The sequence below is a fragment of the Trichophyton benhamiae genome, assembly GCF_000151125.1.
Source record: "Trichophyton benhamiae CBS 112371 chromosome Unknown Abenha-G-c-322p01.r1, whole genome shotgun sequence".
NCBI lineage: Eukaryota > Fungi > Ascomycota > Eurotiomycetes > Onygenales > Arthrodermataceae > Trichophyton > Trichophyton benhamiae.
In genome coordinates, this window is record NW_003315110.1 from 638512 (window position 1) to 659333 (window position 20822).

General features: G+C 49.9%; 7 protein-coding genes across 7 annotated transcripts; 2 read left to right on the top strand and 5 right to left on the bottom strand.

The window, feature by feature from the left end:
* Positions 1 to 256: 256 nt before the first annotated feature.
* Positions 257 to 6592, bottom strand: ARB_06046 (uncharacterized protein; the record flags this gene model as incomplete). Its single annotated transcript, XM_003015689.1, has 2 exons — positions 257 to 736; positions 797 to 6592. 2 exons carry the CDS (start codon positions 6590 to 6592, stop codon positions 257 to 259), a joined length of 6276 nt encoding a protein of 2091 aa, XP_003015735.1.
* A 972-nt stretch (positions 6593 to 7564) lies between these two features.
* On the bottom strand, positions 7565 to 7657 carry ARB_06047 (uncharacterized protein; the record flags this gene model as incomplete). Its single annotated transcript, XM_003015690.1, has 1 exon — positions 7565 to 7657. One exon carries the CDS (start codon positions 7655 to 7657, stop codon positions 7565 to 7567), a length of 93 nt encoding a protein of 30 aa, XP_003015736.1.
* A 239-nt stretch (positions 7658 to 7896) lies between these two features.
* ARB_06048 (uncharacterized protein) lies at positions 7897 to 13631 on the top strand (the record flags this gene model as incomplete). The annotated part of the gene is made up of 3 exons (XM_003015691.1): positions 7897 to 8434; positions 8502 to 13456; positions 13521 to 13631. The coding sequence occupies 3 exons, from the start codon at positions 7897 to 7899 to the stop codon at positions 13629 to 13631; spliced, it is 5604 nt and encodes a 1867-aa protein (XP_003015737.1).
* A 491-nt stretch (positions 13632 to 14122) lies between these two features.
* Positions 14123 to 16471, bottom strand: ARB_06049 (uncharacterized protein; the record flags this gene model as incomplete). Its single annotated transcript, XM_003015692.1, has 1 exon — positions 14123 to 16471. One exon carries the CDS (start codon positions 16469 to 16471, stop codon positions 14123 to 14125), a length of 2349 nt encoding a protein of 782 aa, XP_003015738.1.
* A 415-nt stretch (positions 16472 to 16886) lies between these two features.
* On the bottom strand, positions 16887 to 17979 carry ARB_06050 (uncharacterized protein; the record flags this gene model as incomplete). Its single annotated transcript, XM_003015693.1, has 2 exons — positions 16887 to 17704; positions 17799 to 17979. 2 exons carry the CDS (start codon positions 17977 to 17979, stop codon positions 16887 to 16889), a joined length of 999 nt encoding a protein of 332 aa, XP_003015739.1.
* Positions 17980 to 18299: 320 nt separating this feature from the next.
* ARB_06051 (uncharacterized protein) lies at positions 18300 to 19097 on the top strand (the record flags this gene model as incomplete). Its single annotated transcript, XM_003015694.1, has 2 exons — positions 18300 to 18308; positions 18471 to 19097. 2 exons carry the CDS (start codon positions 18300 to 18302, stop codon positions 19095 to 19097), a joined length of 636 nt encoding a protein of 211 aa, XP_003015740.1.
* A 120-nt stretch (positions 19098 to 19217) lies between these two features.
* Positions 19218 to 20325, bottom strand: ARB_06052 (xylosidase, putative; the record flags this gene model as incomplete). Its single annotated transcript, XM_003015695.1, has 2 exons — positions 19218 to 19476; positions 19601 to 20325. The coding sequence occupies 2 exons, from the start codon at positions 20323 to 20325 to the stop codon at positions 19218 to 19220; spliced, it is 984 nt and encodes a 327-aa protein (XP_003015741.1).
* Positions 20326 to 20822: the final 497 nt, after the last annotated feature.

The window sequence follows — 20822 nt, forward strand, 5'->3', positions numbered from 1 at the left end:
GTACTATATTGCATTAAGTGTTACCCTCTACCCTAATCATTCTTGTGATTTAGTCTAGAAGCATAAAACCAACAGGATCATCGATCTAGCAAGCCATGAACATATAAAAGAAAGAAGGAAAACATGAATTAAAGAACATAAGATAATGAAAATTTTTCCCCTCCTTCACAAAAGGCCGTGAGATATGCATGCAGGGCGAAGAGTCGCTTAGGTAGATGAAAGGCTGAGTCATTCTTCAACAGGGAATATAGACCTATTATGGAGAGTCGGTAGATTCAGTTGGGGTATCTTGGGGTTCTTCGTATTTATCCCAGTTTGCCAAAATATTTCCAATACGAGGTGAGTTTGTAAGTCGGTACACATCTTCGAAATATTCTCTTGTGAGCTCAAACGGGCGAGCGGTAACATTGGGAATGTATTTGCCGATCAATTTGCTTGGATCAATGGTTGTCTTATTAATCTTCTTAAGCAAGAAAGATCGGAAGGGCTTGACACCGGAGCGAAGGAAAGTGCTGTGGAAAGGCACATCAATACCCTTGAGTGGAATGGTTGCGAATCCACGCTCGAGAACAATAGGTTGTGGCTTGGCATTTGTCTGCTTCACGCATTCGTCAATGATTTGAACGAGGTGTGATTTAACGTCTTCGAGTGACATGGTCTGCATCAGAGCAGGAATATCAATCTTTTGGGCCTTGAGGACATTCAGGACGTTTGTCAAACTGTCAAGTGCTCGAAGCTGTAATGAAATTAGTATATCAGTCTTGAAATGGTTTTAGCCTTTTTTGGGTAAACTTACATCGCCAGCACAGACATACTGCATGTTTGCCACGTTGTAGTTGACAATCTCAAGCAGCCAGCCTGTAGTCTCTGAAACATTCTCAACTACGTACTGGAGTGCCTGTTCATTGAAGGTCTGGGAGATACGGCTGGGGTTAACTGCGCACATGGAGTAGTTGGAGCGACCCTGTTCATCACGTTCCACTGCAACTTGCATCGTTAAACCACGGTAGAACACGACGGAGACCAAACTCTCAATTGGCATGACCTCAGCAAGGGCAGCAAGTGCAGAGTACTCCCCTAATGAGTGACCTGCGAAACTGCTATCTCTCTGGACCAGGCCCTTGGAACGCATGTCTTCGAAGCTGGCTTTCTCCATCAGGGTGAGGGCCGGCTGAGTGAACTGAGTGGCTGACAATAGTCCAGTAGGTGACTTGTAAGTATAAGAAGAGGTCTTCTCGTCAACTTCCTTGAATATCTTCTCAGACTTTATAGATCCATCAGCGTTGACAGTTTCGAAGGTCATCGACATATAGTTCTGTCGAATGTTCTTTCCACGAGGTCCACCGAAGTGTACAGTCAGCTCTTGAGGGTTATTCTTGACAATGTCAATGATAGAGAAACCGTAATTCTCCATAAAATGGCGATCCGCGCGGTCCCACACTTCCTTAGCAACAGGGCTGGTGGCGTAAAGGTCCATACCCATGCCCTGCTCTTGAGAACCTTGACCGGTGAAAACGTATGAAGAAACTGGCTGCTCAACTTCGGCCTCACCAATCAAGACCTTCTCCTCGGTATTTTGGTTGCTGGCCTCGACTTGGATGATCTTGCGACCAGCAATCATACCAACATGCTGAAGCTTGACAACTAGGTCATCATTGGGAAGGACCATCCCGACAAGGGAAGCATGAAAGCTGCGAACACGGCCGATATTGTTTTCGGCAGCCCAGGTTTCAACCAGACTTCTGACAGCAGCACTGGTATACATACCGTGAGTGATGGTACCTGGCAAGTTGGCGTAGCTGGAGAAGACTCTGGAGACATGGATTGGGTTATAGTCACCAGACACTCTAGCATACGTCTCGTTAGAGGCAGGAGCTTTGAGAACCAAAGGCGACTTGCTAAGCGGGATTGGGTTTTCGAAGTTAACCGGCTGCTCAATGGCCGAACCATGACGCTGGAGATAGTCAATCACCGGGTTGCCGTGAGAAACACCGGCATCGTAGTCAACCGATCCCACCTGAATAATTTCTTTGGTGGGAAGTTCAACCAAGACCTGACCGGTGGTCTGCATGTTCTGGAAGACAGTCTTATCCTTGTAGCGGACCAAACTCTGAAGACGGAAAGTGAGGGTTTGGCCCAAAAGTTCAACATTGCCCTCATCCAGTCGGAACCACTCTTTCGATTGCAAGACCGCTACATCCTTTGAAGTAGCCAAATGTACTTGCATTGGGACTTCATCCTTGCGTAAGAATGTGGTTTCGTAGTCGGTGTAGTTACCTCGGTACAGGAACTGACTGGTAACGTGCATAATTGGTTCACCATCCCTCTTTATGGTTCCACAGACCTCAACCATCTTACCAGAGTCCTGGTTAACGATAGCATTGATTTGAGCTGTCGTATCAAGAATATCGCCGACCTTGAGTGGCTCTGCGCCAGGAACCATCCTGAAACCGTTGGACAGATGGACAAGCTTTAATAGGTCACCATCGATAGTACGTGGGAAGATTGGCTTCGTAATAGCTTTCCATCCTGCAACAATAGCGAAGTCCATAGGCGCAAAGGTTTCCTTTCCCTGGCGTTCGACGAAGGCCTCACCAGTGTTACCAACAGCATGAACGAAGTCTGCAATGGCTTGGGCAGTGACAGTAGTACGTCCACCATCAAAGATGGCCGCCGCTGGAGTGTCGAATGGAACTGTGCGTTCGCCAAACCACACACGGTAGTAAAACTCCTTGATACGATCATTGCGTCCTTCCATGACTTCTCGAATGGGAGCATAACCGGTTTCTGGGTGGTAGGTGAAGTAGAACGGGAGTGGGACAACGCCACTTTCAGCAGTTCGACCTTCGAACAATGTGAGTGCAATTCGGTTCTTCTCTACAAGTCGAATTTCGACAGTTTTGACCAGTTTTCCTGATTGGCATGGCTCACGCATGCTGATAACTGTCTTCAAAGAATCATTTGGGTTGGTTATTTCAACAAACATGCCACGAGTAGGCGCAAGAATGCGCTTGATGGGGTTTGTCTGGAAACGCTGGCCTTGGATGAAGACCTCAGTGGTAAAGAGAGCATATCTCCAAGAGTAAATATTACCAGCCAAGAGATGAAGCCAGCGGTCAAGTTCAGGAAGATTGGCCGAAGGGGAGGACGAAAGGCGATAGGAAACTCGAGTAGCATCCTCGGAGATGGTTAAGCCATCAATGTCGCGATCTTCATCGTCAACAAGAGCAAGTCGACCACCGAAGTATTCAACGGTCGGAACCTTAGACTCATCACCATTGTAGACATCTTGAATAAGGCCCTTGATATGGTCTTGGTGGATGCCATCCAAGATGCTCTTGATTGGTTCATCGATGACGGTTGAGTATTTGGCAGCCATGGGCCCTTGCAGGATACAAACACGACCAACATCTTGACCAACGACGGCCTCAATATCCTCTGATTGCCAGAGAGAATCTTTCTTGAACCAGAACTCGAAGTTCTCATCTAGCGATGGCACAAATGGAACTGGCTTTTGCCCTCGTCTCTGGCAGAGCTGAAGGAAGTGCTGTACATCTTGCGCGTTGATAAGCTGATCGGCAGAGGCAGGATAGGCATCGAGGATCTCTTGGACAGTTGGGTAGGGGGTATCAAGCTGAGAGTAAGACTGGAGGCGAGATTCTTGGTTCTTCTCTGTGGTAAATCGCTCTTCAACACGGCGAAGGAAATCGCCGGTGAATCTCTTAAGCGAATCATCGATCCACCTAGCTTCATGTTTAACATACATGAGTTCAACCATGCGGTGTACAACCTCAGCGTAGGTCATGTCCTCCAAGTCAACGGTAACACCCTTCGAGTTACGTCCGAACCACACCTTTTGGAAGTCATCATTGAGTTTTTTAATTATATACTCTCTGTGTTTCTTGAGAGCAGGGAGTCGCTTGGCCTTATCGAGAGAGAATATCTTTTGGTCCATCTCAGCCCAGAAAAGCACTCCTCTGGTGGCTAGTTTGTGAATAGGTTCTCCCATCTCAGAGCGCACGGTAATGACGCCGCCTGCAGCGCCCTTGTAAGTGTCTTCCCATTTAGCATCATCGACGCCGGGCGCAGCTACTATCGCCTCCTTGGCAGCCTTGGAGGTGTGTGCCTCCTTAGCAACCATCATGCGACTGCCGAAGAGGCAGCCATCGAATGGCATAGGTGGGTATCCGAACTGGCGAGACCAGGTACCAGTGAGGTATGGATAGGTGTCTGTGGAGCCACCAAAGCCACTTCCTGCAACTAGAACAATGTTATCACATTTGCGGATACGACTATACATTTGAAGGACAGGTTGGTGGAAATCTTCAAACGAGTGATGTCCTCCTCCACGACCACCAGTCCACTGCAGGATAACAGGGAAACTGGGGTTTGCCTTGGCAATATTGATGACCTGTTGGATAGCGTCTAAAGAGCCTGGCTTGAAGCCTATGTGCTTGATTCCAAGTGTCTCAATGTATTCATTCGCAACCTCAATGGATGGTACTCCGGCGCCAATAACAAGACCTTCGATAGGAACACCGTCGGCACGGAGCTTAGCCAGCAATGGAATCTGCCAGGCCATAGCGCGTGGATTAACGTAGATTAAGTTGACGGTGATACCACGGCCTGGAGGAATCGCCTTTTCGATCTTCGTGAGAGCTGCTGTCATAGATTTCGCGTTGTAGTAGCCACCCCCTCCGAGCTCTATCTGGTATCCGGCGTTCATTGTGGCAGCGACAAAGTCCCAAGGCACAGTAGTCGGAGTCATACCAGCAACCATTATTGGGGGGACACCTAGAAGTCTGCTCATCTTTGTATCTACAAAAGTTTGGCCGACAGAGGTCTTTACAAGGCGGGGGCCATAGACCTCAACCCAGTCGACAGCGTATTTGACGGCATGGTCTTCATCACGATCAAACAACTCAGGTTTGTATCCCACCTCTGCGTTAGTGCCGTCTATAAGACCACCAAGAATGACTCTAACACCGGTACCGTCCTTGTTACGGTTGGTGAGGACACCTAGTCCTGAGATGCCACCTGGACCAAAGTCAACAATGTGGGTAGCCTTGCTGAAAACAGTAGCCTTTTCCCAGTCAACCGGGTCACTGGTGATCATGCGGATCAATGCAGGTACGATATCCTCGTCGCCGAGTTTGCTGATATCCTTGCCAGTGTTCGTATCATAAACAGGGATTCGCAAGGATCGTGCAGGGATTTTGATATCCTCAACGTCCTCGGCTATAGCTTCGAAAGCAGAAGCAAGGTATTGGCTGTGGAAAGGGGCCGTGATGGGCAAGAATCTGTTGACGAAGCGAATCTTTCGCTGTGTGAAGGGAACCCGGTTTTGGTCAAGGCCAGTGGCTGCTTTAACCTTACGGAGACGTAAGTTTAGACCGTACAGGGAGATTGGTGGACCGGTAACAACAAAGTTGCGAGGGCTGTTGACCAAGGAGATAGCGATGTGGCGGTCTTCTGGCAGATGTTGGTTCGTAGCATCAATGTGTTCCTGTACCGCTGACCGGTGGAGGTCTCGGATGGACAGCATAGGAGTCGGGATGCCCTCTCCGTTCTCAATGGAGTCCTGAAGTAGCGACGGGGCGAGTGAGGTGCGAGGGTATGCCTGTTGACTCCGAAGGCCGATCCAGAAGAGCATGGTTAGCGCCGCTCTGGCAGCCTTTGCAAAAGACTCCCACGTGGTCACAGTGGCGATAGTAGCAGCAGTAATGATACCCTGCGAGTGACCAGTGGTACCACTGAAAGTATCAAGTACGTCACCCGGCTCCTTTCCCATGGCCTTGCAGGTAGCCATGAAGTGGGCGAGCTGAACAAGGCCAATTAATGGCAAGCTGACTGGTGCAGAGACGAGATAGTCAGTATCTGGCTGGGTATCACGGTCGTGCAACCAGCGGAGAATATCCATTCCCTTTGAATAGAGCTTGATAGCATCAAGATCTCTGGCGAGAGACTGCAGCAGCTCCGCCGAAGAGGAAATGAGGTCCTCGACAAATGAAGGATACGTGTTGTAAATCTCGCGTAGCTCGTCAAAATATTCTTCAATGTTACCCTGGCCGCCGTAGATACTGTACAACTTTGCGTTCCCTTCCATGGCAGCACGCAGGAGAGCGGAATCGTGGGGCTTTGTGGGCCTGTTCACGGCTGCACGGGCCGCATAGTAGTTTTCTACCATGAGCAGCTTCTTCGCAGGGATGCCGGGTATGGAGCCAGCAACGGCATGGACATCGTTACCGCGCATAAAAGCACGCTCGAACTCGTTTAGAACGAGCTTGAGAACTTCGATGTACGAGCCCAGGGAGTCATCTTCGCCCTCCTCGACCTCGTGGGCGATGAAGCCAAGGTACCGGGCTACGAGGTCCGGCACGGACGACGGCTCATCGTCCTGTGCTAGCTCGTCAGTGGGCTCAGGGAGCGAGGCAGCAAAGCTGTCCTTGAGTTGTGAGGCATGGAAATGAAGGGATGTGGCCACTAGAAAGGAGAACTCGAGGGATCCATGGGAGAGATTGAGGGGACGCAGGGACTGCGAGGATCGAGGAGTGTTGATGCCCGTCTGGGGGCCGGTCGAGGGGCCAAACATGACGTTTTCAGCCTGATTAGGGTAGCGAAGGAATGGAGAAGCAGCAAGAGGTGTAGAAGGTCAATTAAGTAGGATATATATGTTTGTATCGTGTTCTATCGTCCCGTTAGCCATGATCCCGCATACTCGTCCAAGCTCGGAGCTCCCCCCCCCCCCCCGTCCCGAAGCTTTGAGCCCAAGGTGCCTGCTACTCACCAATGCCGCATGATACCTCTAAAACCAGACAGAAATGAGAGATGCCGTGACGAGTCGTGAGATAAAGACAAAGACGAGGAGAAGATGAGGGGGGGAAATGAAGCCGTGAAGGCGCGGAAGCGAAGATGAGGTCGAAGTTGTGAAATTGAAGTCGAATTAAAGCTGGCGACGAAGAAGTTGAGGATTCCCCAATCGAGCATTTTGGAAAAAAAAAAAAAGAAAAAAAGTAAAAAAAAAGGAGAATTTTTCAAGCTGCGGGGCCCGTTGAGGCCGCGCTAGACCGGAAGAGGCAAGGCGCGGTAATTTAACCGCCCCAAAGAATTCAAAACGGTTGAATTTCCAGGGACGAGTGGGACATCTTACCGTACATGACGCGCGGCTGCTCTGTTATTACATTACAATAGCCGCTCCACATATCGTCTAATACTGGGGAATCCGATAGAGCACACGGATCTATTCCTCACGTTTTCACTATCCACTCTCTACATATACTCCTGGAAAGAATTCCAGGTGCTTACTAGTGGATGAGAATCCACAATATCGAAGAAGCGTGTGTGCTCGGAGCAGAGCTGTCGGCGGCCGAGCTGCAGCGGGAGTGCTTACCGCAGCGTCTAGATCCGCCGTCACGTTCTTACGATACACAGCCCCAGGAAAGTACACCAACTGTAATTTACGCTGACTAAGCCATGGCCTTTTTTCTTTTCTTTTCCCTCCCTTTTTTCTGCCTTCCCTGCTGTTGGCCCGAACGGGAAGTAGGAAAGCTCGCCCTTTTCAACCTCAACCGCAGCTCCGACGTTCTTCTTCTTCCTCCTCCTCCTCCTCCTCCTCCTCGTCTGCTTCTTCTCCTGCTCGCCGGCGCCTCGACTTCATCCTCAAGCAATTAATATAATCTATCTTTAATTAACGACCCGAACACCTTCTGCTTCTGACCTGCTTGACGGAGCTTGCTTGCTGAGCTATCTACTATAACAAGGACATGCGCCAGCCAGCTTGATATATCTCCTTGAACAGTGTGATATCCCCCTGCATTTCGCTCCACCAGCAGGACGCCCTCTTCGCCGTATATAATAATTTAGACGATTCTCCAAATTTCTCTCCAGTCTGCCGCCATGAAGCCCGAAGTCGAGCAGGAGCTGGCTCACACCCTGCTCGTTGAGCTCCTCGCATACCAGTTTGCCTCGCCGGTGCGGTGGATCGAGACACAGGATGTTATTTTGGCTGAGAAGAGGACGGAGCGCATTGTTGAGATTGGTCCGGCTGACACGCTAGGTGGAATGGCCCGGAGGACCCTCGCATCGAAATATGAAGCCTACGATGCCGCCACGTCCGTCCAGCGTCAGATCCTCTGCTATAACAAGGATGCAAAGGAGATATACTACGATGTCGATCCAGTCGAGGATGAGCCTGCTCCAGCCCCTGAAGCTGCTGCTACCGGTGCTGCGAGTGCCCCTGCGGCTCCCGCTCCGGGCCCAGCAGCTGCGACCCCAGCTCCAGCGGCTGCTCCAGCACCGTCGGCTGGCCCTGCTGCGGCTGTGGAGGACACTCCCATCACTGCGGTTGAGATTGTGAGATCGCTTATCGCGCAGAAATTGAAAAAGGGACTCGCAGATGTTCCCCCTAGCAAAGCAATTAAAGACCTAGTAGGAGGTAAGCCACAATGTACAACGATAACGCCTTTAGTGCTCTAGGACACTTCAACTGACTGATGATATAGGAAAATCCACATTACAAAATGAAATCTTGGGTGACCTTGGAAAGGAGTTTGGTTCTACGCCCGAACGGCCTGAAGATACCCCTCTCGACGAACTCTCTTCCTCTCTCCAGGCCACTTTCAACGGCCAGCTTGGAAAACAATCCTCATCTCTTATTGCGCGACTGGTTTCTTCCAAGATGCCGGGTGGTTTCAATATTACCGCTGTCCGCAAGTATTTAGAATCTCGCTGGGGTCTGGGTCCTGGTCGACAAGATGGTGTTCTCCTCTTTGCTCTCACCATGGAGCCCGCGTCCCGTATTGGCTCTGAGGCTGATGCGAAGGCGTACTTTGACGACATTACGAATAAATATGCTAATAATGCCGGAATAACACTGTCTACGGCCAAGGCTGGAGGTGACAGCGGTGGCGGCTCAGGAGGCATGATGATGGACCCTGCCGCTATTGATGCGCTAACCAAAGACCAGAGAGCTCTCTTCAAACAGCAACTAGAAGCCATTGCAAGATACCTTAAGATGGACCTCCGCGCTGGAGACAAAGCCTTTGTTGCATCTCAGGAGTCCCAGGCCGCTCTACAGGCCCAGCTTGACCTCTGGCAGATAGAGCATGGTGAAGTGTATGCCTCTGGTATCGAGCCTTCCTTCGACCCTCTCAAGGCCAGAGTATACGACTCTTCTTGGAATTGGGCTCGCCAGGACGCTCTCAGCATGTATTATGATATCATTTTCGGCCGTCTTCGCGTCGTTGATCGTGAAATTGTCAGCCGGTGTATCCACATCATGAACAGATCCAACCCGCTCCTTCTTGACTTTATGCAGTACCATATCGATAACTGCCCGACCGAGCGTGGAGAGACCTATAAGCTAGCCAAGGAGCTTGGATGCATGCTGATCGAGAACTGCAAGGATGTTCTCAACGCCGATCCAGTATACAAAGACGTTGCAGTCCCCACTGGACCCCAGACAACCGTAGATGCTAGAGGAAACATTAAATACCAGGAAGCCACACGACCAAGTGCTCGCAAACTCGAAGACTACGTCCGTGCTATGGCCCAGGGAGGACCGATCTCTCAATACAGCGGCCGCACAAAAGTACAAAACGACCTCAAGAATGTTTATAAAATGATTCAAAAACAACATAAACTTTCCAAGGCTTCACAACTACAGTTCAACTCACTTTATAAGGAAGTTCTGCGAACCTTGGCCATGAACGAACGCCAAATCATGCCTAGACAGAACGGCCACACTAGAAAGGGAACGCCTGCTAACGGAGCTCTCTCTCCTCCTGCCAACTCTGGCAAGGTTGAGACGATCCCCTTCTTGCACCTTAAGAGGAAAACAACTCACGGATGGGAGTACAGCAAGAAATTGACTGGCATCTATCTTGATGGGCTCGAGTCTGCTGCTCGGTCAGGTCTCACCTTCAGTGGCAAGAACATCCTGATGACTGGTGCTGGCGCTGGCTCTATTGGTGCCGCTGTTCTACAGGGAATGATCAGTGGTGGAGCTAAGGTTGTTGTGACTACCAGTCGCTTCTCGAGGGAAGTTACTGAGTACTACCAAACAATGTACACACGATATGGCGCTCGAGGGTCCCAACTTGTTGTCGTCCCATTTAACCAGGGAAGCAAACAGGACGTTGAAGCTCTTATTCAGTACATCTACGACCCCAAGAATGGGCTTGGATGGGATCTAGATCACATTGTTCCGTTTGCTGCTATTTCTGAAAACGGCCGTGAAATAGATTCTATTGACTCCAAATCGGAACTGGCCCATCGTCTTATGTTGACAAATATTCTCCGTATGATTGGTGCTGTCAAGTCCCAGAAACATGAGCGGGGTTTTGCAACCCGTCCGGCTCAAGTTGTTCTCCCCATGTCTCCCAACCACGGAACCTTCGGAAACGACGGTCTTTATTCTGAGTCAAAGCTTGGTCTAGAGACCCTATTTAACAGATGGTACTCTGAGAACTGGTCCGACTATCTCACCATTTGCGGAGCTGTTATTGGTTGGACCCGTTCTACCGGTTTGATGAATGCCAATGACACTATTGCCGAAGGTGTTGAAAAGCTTGGTGTTCGTACCTTCTCTCAACAAGAAATGGCCTTTAACTTGCTCGGACTTATGGCGCCACCTATTGTTGATCTCTGCCAGAGTAACCCTGTATTTGCGGACCTGAACGGTGGTCTGCAATTCATTCCTGATCTCAATGGGTTGATGAAGAAGCTTCGCAGTGAGATTGTTGAGACCAGCGCTGTCAGACAGGCAGTTATGAAAGAAACCGCCCTCGAGAATAAGATTGTTAACGGCGAAGACAGCGAGGCTCTGTATAAGAAAGTCATTACTGAACCTCGTGCCAACCTCAAATTCGAATTTCCGAGTCTGCCTGATTGGAAGACCGAGGTTGAGCCTTTGAACGGCGACCTCAAGGACATGGTCAACTTGGATAAAGTCGTTGTTATTACCGGATTTGCCGAAATTGGACCATGGGGTAACTCCCGTACCCGCTGGGAGATGGAGGCTTACGGGAAGTTCTCTCTTGAGGGCTGCATCGAGATGGCATGGATGATGGGCCTCATCAAGAACCATAATGGCCCTCTCAAAGGTAAACCATACTCTGGTTGGGTTGACACCAAAACTGGTGAACCAGTTAGCGACAAGGACGTCAAAGCCAAATACGAGAAGTATATTTTGGAGCACTCTGGCATTCGTATTGTCGAGCCTGAGCTGTTCGGTGGATACGATCCCAATAACAAACACCTTTTGCAAGAGGTTGTTCTGCAAGAGGATCTCGACACTTTTGAGGCATCCAAAGAGACCGCTGAGGAATTCAAGCGTGAACATGGCGACAAGGTTGAGATTTTCGAAATCAAGGACTCCGGAGAGTATACTGTCCGTCTACTTAAGGGGGCTACTCTTCTCATCCCCAAAGCTCTCAAGTTTGACCGTTTCGTCGCTGGCCAGATTCCTACAGGCTGGGACCCTAAGCACTATGGAATTCCTGATGACATTATCAGTCAGGTTGACCCGGTCACCCTCTACGTGCTCGTTTGTACCGTTGAGACTCTTCTTGCATCTGGTGTCACGGATCCATATGAATTCTATAAATATGTTCATATTTCCGAAGTTGGCAACTGTATTGGCTCTGGTATTGGAGGTGCTCAAGCTCTTCGCGGTATGTATAAGGACCGTTACCTTGACAAGCCACTCCAAAAGGATATCCTTCAAGAGTCCTTTATAAATACTATGAGTGCCTGGGTAAATATGTTGCTCCTTTCGTCAACTGGCCCTATCAAGACGCCAGTTGGTGCTTGTGCCACTGCTGTTGAATCCGTGGACATTGGTTACGAGACCATTGTTGAAGGCAAGGCTCGCGTCTGCTTTGTTGGTGGATTTGATGACTTCCAAGAAGAAGGCTCCTACGAATTCGCCAATATGGGCGCCACCAGCAATGCGGAATCTGAATTAGCTCACGGTCGAACACCAAAGGAGATGTCTAGGCCCACCACCACTACTCGTAGTGGATTCATGGAATCTCAGGGGTGTGGTATGCAATTGATTATGAGTGCTCAACTTGCCCTGGATATGGGTGTTCCAATTTATGGTATAGTGGCTCTTACCACCACAGCTACTGATAAGATTGGCCGTTCAGTTCCTGCTCCCGGTAAGGGAGTATTGACCACTGCTCGTGAGAACCCTGGAAAGTTCCCCTCGCCACTACTTGACATCAAATACCGACGCAGGCAGCTGGACATGCGCCGTCGCCAAATTCGAGCATGGCGTGAGTCTGAGATTCTTGGTCTCCAAGACGAGATCGATACTCTGAAGGCCCAGTCTGATGAAACCTTCAACGCTGCTGAATACCGACAAGAAAGATTCGAACATATTGAGCGCGAGGCCATCAGGCAAGAAAAGGACGCTGCATTCAGCTTGGGTAATAACTTCTGGAAACAAGATTCTAGAATAGCTCCCTTGCGAGGTGCCCTCGCCACTTGGGGCCTCACTATTGACGATGTTGATGTGGCTTCATTCCACGGTACCTCTACCGTGGCCAATGATAAGAATGAGTGTGATGTCTTGTGCCAGCAGATGAAGCATCTTGGCCGAAAGAAGGGTAACGCTCTCTTGGGTATTTTCCAGAAGTATCTCACCGGTCATCCGAAGGGTGCTGCTGGTGGCTTCATGATCAATGGATGTCTTCAGGTTCTCAACACTGGTCTTGTCCCTGGCAACCGTAATGCCGACAACATTGACAAGGTTATGGAGAAATTCGATTACATTGTCTACCCCAGCCGCAGTCTGCAGACCGATGGTATCAAGGCCTTCTCTGTGACGTCCTTCGGCTTCGGTCAGAAGGGAACCCAGGCCATTGGTATCCACCCCAAGTACCTCTATGCTACCCTTGATGAGGCTCGATACGTATCCTATAAGGCTAAGGTTGAGGCTCGTCAGAAACGTGCCTACAGATACTTCCACAATGGCATGATTAACAACACTCTCTTCGTTGCGAAGGACAAGTCGCCGTATGAAGACAACCAGGAATCCAGTGTCTATCTAAACCCCGATGTCCGTGTAGAGTACAACGACAAAGAGTCCAAGCTACAGTACCCTGTTCATTCAAAGCCCAAGGCACCAACCCCGGTCAGCAAAACCGAAAGCACAAAGAAGATGGTCGAGACTCTTGCGAAGGCCACTGTGACTGGCAATACCAAGATTGGTGTCGACGTGGAGGATATTGAGTCTTTTAATATCTCGAACGAGACCTTTATTGACCGCAACTTCACCCAGCGGGAGAAGGAATACTGTTCTCAAGCAGGCTCCGCACGAGCATCCTTTGCAGGCCGATGGAGTGCAAAAGAAGCCGTATTCAAGTCCCTCGGTGTTCGTGGCAAGGGAAGTGGTGCTCCCCTCAAGGAAATTGAAATCATCCATGATGACAACGGTGCTCCAGTTGTAGTGGTAAGCTAACTTATCCCCGTCACTCCATTGTATCAGCACATTAACTAATTTTCTTTCTTCACAGCTACACGGTGATGCCGCTGCCGCTGCTAAGGAGGCCGGCGTCAAGGAGGTGCATGTCAGCATCACTCATAGTGATGCTCAAGCCATCGCCATTGCTCAATCCCACTTCTAATCCCCCCTATTGATCCAATTATCTATAAGCATTGAGTCCTCCAAGTGCATATTCCGACCTGACTTTAGGGTCAGCCCTCCATCCCTCTACACGATTTCTGCATCTATTCATATTTAGTTTCTTCTTTTCCCTTCATGTAAGACTTTCTGCCTTTTTCTTTCCATGCCACCTAGTGATGAACCGCCCGGATAGATGTAATGACGGTGCAAAAAGCTTCATGTTCAATCTTCTCTTTTTCTCTTTCTTCCAGTCCATGAATAACCCAGTAGAATGTTAGAAGAAAAATTTAGACCATGTCATCATCGTAAATCTTTTTAAGGAAAAGTTCCTCAGAACAAGCCCCTAGATTTTGATTACAAGAAAGCTCGTAGATAGGACAACATTACTAGGATGAATCATTCAGCCATCAACGTACATATTGTGCCAACTCTGACAGACTAATAGTACAGTACAGGTCCTCGCTCACATTAAATTAGCAATGCTATATTATCTCATTTGGTATCCTTGGTTGTATTGGTAACATGAGCTCGCGCAATCGGCCCCCAGTTAGGCCTGGGGTTTGCCTGATATCTCTTTAAACGCTTTCTGCGATGTGAATTGAGGGCTTTCTTTCCTAGCTCTCCATCGAACACAACATTTAGCGTGCTTGGATCCTGGCAAGTTGAGGGCGAACCGGCCCTTGTCGAAGAGTCATTGCTTTGTGCCTCATTATTGCTTTCATTTTTTTCCATTCCTTCTAAGGTATGTCTGTCAACGATTTCTATTGATTGGTGCACTCCTGAGCGATACAATGCGGCCTGAACCATCATTGTGATATCTGCAATGCTCCTACCAGAGTCAACTGCAGTCAGAAGATCGCGCTTTAATGCCTTCAACCCAGGTACCTCTCCAGGAATAGGATTAAGTGTATGTCGGTTCCTTCGTAGAATACCGGCACCAGCTGTGGAGTCGGAGAGCGCTCCAGGTTTAATAGGCGATTTAAGGCGAACCCATTCTCGCATAATCTCCCAGACAACTTCCCAGGGGGCATTAGTTCGTATTGAGTTTGGTTTAGCGTGGCTTCGAGTAGATTTATATCCCAGGCTTCGTAGCGCTCCATGGAATTGAATTTCTGGCATCGTTGAAGTGCGGAGCACGCGAGCGAGATTGCTGACAATGAAGAAGAACGGGTAGGGCTCGATAAGGGCAGGGTCAACTCTAGGGATGAGAAGAGACGTTTCTTGACTGTTGGTATTAGGTTGTACTGGTTCTGCTTCTGGGGTGGGCTCCTTTGCGCTTCCGCCAAGATCCAAGTCCTCCTCAAGAGCAGTAGTCAACATACCCTCTATTCGAGGGCATGTTTGGTAGGTATCCCTATCCGCACCAGCCGTTAGGTCAAGAATACGCTGGATGAAGACGGGGTTATGCAGGGGACCAGCCCACATAGGGCCAGCAACGTGAGTCTTAAAACCACAATGCTCACAGTTGGGAGCAGCAGTCGGACCCTGGGCAAGTCCGTAGCTATAAAAGGTCTTTCCATCTTTGCCCGTTTGCGGTTTTCTTTCAGCAAGGCGTTGTGTCTTCCATGAACCACAACCATGATCACAGTTGAAGGAAATCATTGTCTTGCTGGCTGCAAATTTGACCTCAATTGGAGCCTTATGGATACGAACAAAGACTCTAGCGTAAAAGTCGATTGACAAAGAAAGCATAGGTTCAATGGCTAGACCGTACTTTCCAGCGGCAGTGCCTATGGCATGCAGAATCAGGCGCAACCCTCCTTCATGAGAGTGTGACCCGCGGATGGGGATACCACCGTAAAGGGCGAATGTTTTCTCTGGGTATCCCGCTCCTGCAAATACTCCGGCATCAGTGCAGGTAACACATAGCAAGCCACCATCGGCAACGGATTGAACAGCTGCGTCTAGGAAGGGGGCTGCTGTTCCATAAGGATCCAGGTCAACAACGTCAAACTTCGGGATGCCACCAGGCTCATTAGGAGATCCTTGAGCCCGACCAACAGTATACATATAGGCACAAGCATCGCCCTTGTTCGGGTGGACTCTATCTTCTAGACCATTGTGTTGGACGTTTAGTTTCATAGACTCGATGGCTGCCGCGGACAGGTCATTTCCAACAACGCGAGTTGCAAAGGGGATCTCTTTCGCATAACGAAGAGCTCGAAGCCCCGAGGCAGACAAAGCGTCTAGTATTGTAAATGAAGGGGTCCATGGCTTAGGTGCTGCGTTTTCCGCTACCTTTTCTGTATTTTCCGTGACGTTGACATCTTTGGCCTGCATGGCAATCTCTTCCCCGACTGGTCCAGCCATCTCTTCACCATTGGACCGTGTCTCAGTACAAGGCTTCTTCAAGGGAGTGTCCTCTGCCGGAGTGTCCTCATCTTCCCGTCTTCTCTTGTTCACACCTGCCCCGACCGGTTCTGCCTTCACTTGATCACCAACAGACGGCGCATCTGTTTCAATAGCTTTCTCTATCTCGTTCCCTTCATCGGCCTTTGCCTTTTTTGTGGGGGTCTTTCTACCCTTGAGCTTCAATTTGCGCTTCTTCTGCTTTATGGCAGTGGCATGCTCTCCATAGGCGCGAATAGCCAGAACACTCAGGTCTCGATTGAACTGCTGGATAGGATTATAGAAAACAGACGGCCGGTCTCCTTCCGTGGTCTTTTGGTTCTGAGTTAATGGAGGCGGTTTGGCTGGCTCAGCATCCTTTTGGTCAACTAGGATATACGCCAGGCCTTCTTGGATCGTCTTGTACACCGTCGACCTGTGTTTTATAAGTTGGCCTTGCTTCGGTGGGCTCGATATCGTCCCTAGCTTAGGCATCACTTCGGCGGACGCCATCCTACGCGCCAATTGATATGGAGCTTTCGCGTTCGTGGTTGATAGCAGCAACAGCGGTTTAGTAACGACACATCGCAGTCCAGGGCCGGGTCTAATGCCGAGTCGGCCTAGGAGCATTGGAGCATTCAGTCAAGGTTCCTCGCGGTCTTTCGGATCCCAACGAGACACCCTTTTCTCTTCGTTGTCATCTGTTCCGTGATTGTGTGTGTTTTCACTGATCAAAATGAGATGGAGAAAAAAAAAAAAAAAAAAAAAAAAGTCGGAGGAAACGCACGGGCCAAACTCTAAAATATCTATACAAAAAGCTACAGTAATAACTATATACAGGAATAACTATTATATACGCACTGTAGAAGGGCAAGGAGAAGAGGGGAAAAAAGATGGTATGTGCATTGGGAATGACGGGCGAAATTGACTACTTGTCGGGCACAAGAAGGCCGCCGAGCAGAGGTACCTGGCTGTACAGGGCATCCCAACCTTTGGCCTCCCATCCAACTCCGGGTCCGCCTGTCCCTATAACCCCAAGACCACCAGCAAGCCAGAGAGCTGTTCCAACCAGCGAGGTGCCATTGACAATCCAACGCCGTCTCTGCTTCCTCTGGTACAGCTCGGTACCCTTCTGGGAGCCCAGGTAGCCGCCGTTGGCTCCCGAAGCACTACTGCCGGGGCTAGGAGCAGTCCTCTTGGTGACCAGCACTTCTCTCCATCCAAACCACCAGGCCCAGCCACCGACAAAGTGCCATACTCCAATGCCAGTGAGCGCGGCATACCACGCCCCCATGAGCCAAGGTGACCGGGCAATTCCATGGGCCACGTAACCAAGCCCAACTCCAGAGCTGCCACCGTCAACATAGAGCGGGACAAGGCGGTTGACAAGTATATGTGACCCGATCAACGGTATCATCGCGTAGCCTAGCATCGTCTGGACACTTGCCGGCCTACCAGTTGACTTGATGGCTTTTCGTTGCTCTCTTGTCTCTGCACCGAACTGCCGAGCTCGTCGAGATTGCCGGAGGAAGCGGAGTATGACTCCGGAGGTGACGTGCGCCAGGATAGGCAAGTAGACTATCAGCGGTTCAAGGCCTGGAGCCTGGTATATTGGACGGGTGAGGAGGAGGAAGGTCTCGCTTTCGGACACGGACCGAGTCGCTAGCGGTATAAGTGCTGTGTTTGTAAAGTGTAACCCCAGGAAGACAGTAGGTGGATACGTAGAGTATTTCTGGACGGCCGACACTATTAGGGCATGTTAGTAGATATATATCATATCTGAAGCAGCACTTTCAAATAAACGGCCATCTTTGGTATAGCAGGGCAGAGTTGCACGCACACCAGTAGTCCCAGCTGTGGCCGCTTAAGCCCAGCTTCGGCCGTGATGGCAGATCATGACCTCCCGATGGACCGCTAGAAGCTTTTGAGGAGCCATCAGCGGCTTCGGGGTCTATGTCACCGTCTATTTCGTCCAGCGGAGACGGATCTATCTCCTGTAGATAGAGCTCTTGCTGGCTCATGCCGTCGCGGTGGGCAGGAAGTAGTTAAATCGACTGCTCCCGATAGGCAAAAAGAATAAAGGCAGAAAGATATGGATGTTTTCAGCTTGTAACCTGCGCAAAGCCATGCAAGTAAGTAGAGAGAGAGAGAGAGTAATGTGCAGAATGTTGATGCTCTTGGTAGCTCAAATGTCGACCTCTTGAGTGAGAAATCCGCAACTGGGCGGCCTTGATTGGCCAAACAGTCGCAGCTCCATCTTCAACTCCCCAACTTCGCCTTTTTGACCATAACAATCCTCAACGCGATTATTGACGTCTATCCCAGAGCGTATACAGACAAGATGCCTCCGGTAAGTAACATCTCCGGCCAGGAAGAATTAACAGGTTTTACTGACTGCCAGGATGACAGCGCGGCTTCGCCAACCCGGCGCCAAAGGTGTGCAGGACATCCCAACCCGCAAAGCAACCATCCCAAGCACCAGGAAAGTCGAGCGAATACTGACTTGAGGTAGACCGAATCTGCGCGCTCGGCACTGAATGCCTTTACCTGCACGCTCTGCAACAAGTCTTACTCGCGACACCCCGAGTACGAAGCACACATCGGTTCCTATGACCACCAGCACAAGAAACGATTGCGCGACCTGAAGCAGCTTTCTCGAGACCCAAACGCCGCTGAAAAGGCGAGAAAAGCTGAACGAAAGGCCAATGAAGAAGCAGGGCTCATAATCGTTAACTCCAGTGGGGAGAAGGGAGGCGGTTCAGGCACTGGTAGTGGCTCTACTGGTGGGTTCAAAAAGGGCGGATTCAAAAGTTCGTTCTCGGTGGTAGCTGGTGGAGGAGCCGGGAGCTCGAGCACAGTTGCATCTGCAGGGGCAGCTCGACCGAAGAAGAATGTCCTGGGAGACGAGGATGACGAGGAGGACATCACTCAACGGGAGAGTGTTCCGACCAAGGCTTCCGGACCCACGGTCAATACCAGCAAGGATAGAGGCCCTCTACAGGCGGATAAAGAGGTAGAAAGCGACACTGATGAAGAGAACGGCAACGATGATATTAAAGCTGGTGGTGGTTATTACGATCCCCGACGCCCGACGGACTGCTTCCACGAATGCCCCGGAGCAAAGGCCTCAGTGTGCTGAAGAAAGAAACAATATATACAGATGCCTACCCAATCGCCGGATTGCCATGTCCTTCAAAATGAAAATACCGGTACATCTCAGGCTAGAGGCGATATCATATTATTCACAAAAGGAGGCTAATCACCATGGAACCCGGGCCTCCACTCCCTCTGTTGTTATCTTGACGGGCTCGATTCGACCGTCATCGGTGAAATACATTCTATCGATGCATGTGGCTCGATGGTCTCTTTCGTTGTCGTCAGGAAATCGGCGATGATACACGATATAGTAGTCGTCCTTGACCGAGAAGACGCTATTATGGCCGGTTCCTGTTCCAATTGCGGTGTCTCCCTGCAAGATCTTGACAGGCTCGCCGTCGAAGGGCCCGAGTGGACTCTTGCTAGTGACATAGTTCACTGCGTACGAGTTATCTCCCCACCTTGAAGATGTTGACAACGTCGTTAATGCCAGTTATTCAAAGAAATATCAAGCTGGAATGCAAACCCAACAAATAACAGACTCACCCGCCAGTGCTATACATGAAGTAGTACACGCCCTTTCGCTTCAACATCCACGGAGCCTCCACATAACCCTTTGGAGTGATCTCTTTAACCTCCCCCTTGAGGGAGATCATGTCATCATTTAGCTCAACGACAACACCATGGCTATGCCCGCCATAATAGAGATAGTTCTTCCCGTCATCGTCGATAAAGATATCTGCATCGATGGGCTGCGCACCAAAGTACGATTCTGATATCAACGGCTTACCCAACGCATCCTTGAACGGACCCTCTGGGGAACTCGAACGTGCAACCCCAAGCCCAGCTCCGTCTCCAGCAGAGAAATACATGTAGTATGACCCATCCTTGAAGGCAACGGAGGGTGCCCATGCAGCTCTGTTCGTGCTCCAGGGGACGTCCTTGAAGTCCAGCACTTTTCCCAAGCTGGTCCACGTCTTCAGATCGGGGGAGGAGAAGGCCTCAAAATAGGTCTGATTCTCATACACTGTCGACACGGTGGGGTAGATGTAGTACTTGTGGTTGAAGATGCGGGCTTCGGGGTCCGCATACCAGCCGTTGAGGACTGGGTTGCCGACCCGGGGAATCTTCATTGACAGGTTAGGCATCGGAGCAGAGGAAACAAAATGCAGCGCTACCGTCCACAGAGCCAGAAGAAAGACCAGAGATGGTGACGTTGAAGGCGATGTTGATCGGGTGCTGAGCAGAGCCGGACGTCCTTCTTTGCCCATCGTTCGTATCAGTCCTTGTTTGTATCGGTCCTTGGCTGCGAACCCTGGATCAGGGACATACACTCTGGATGTATGTAGATATAACCTCCCTCGAATGGCCCGATAGCTGCATCATGACTATCGTCAAAGCCTGAGGCCATCTTGATTGCTTTATATATTTGTATACATTGACCGGCGTGCTTCCCCTTACTTGCCGTTTCACAAGCCATCCAGGGCAGGTTCCAATCTTCAGTAGCACCCAGCTAACCTCCATCAGGTAGTGAGTATCATCTGAGCCGTCTGTCGAAGAGCTTTTGTATATGTGCTTTTTCCACTTCAGTTTGAATAGCAAATATATCAGAAGTGTTGACTGACCCCCTGCTCAATGAGCGCATGACAAGTTTTTTAGGTGTGATCCACAGGCGGGTACATTAATTTAGTAGCTGATAGTGGAGTGCGGAGGTGGATATTCAGCAATACACTACAGTAGTTTATATGAATGCAACGATGATATGCAA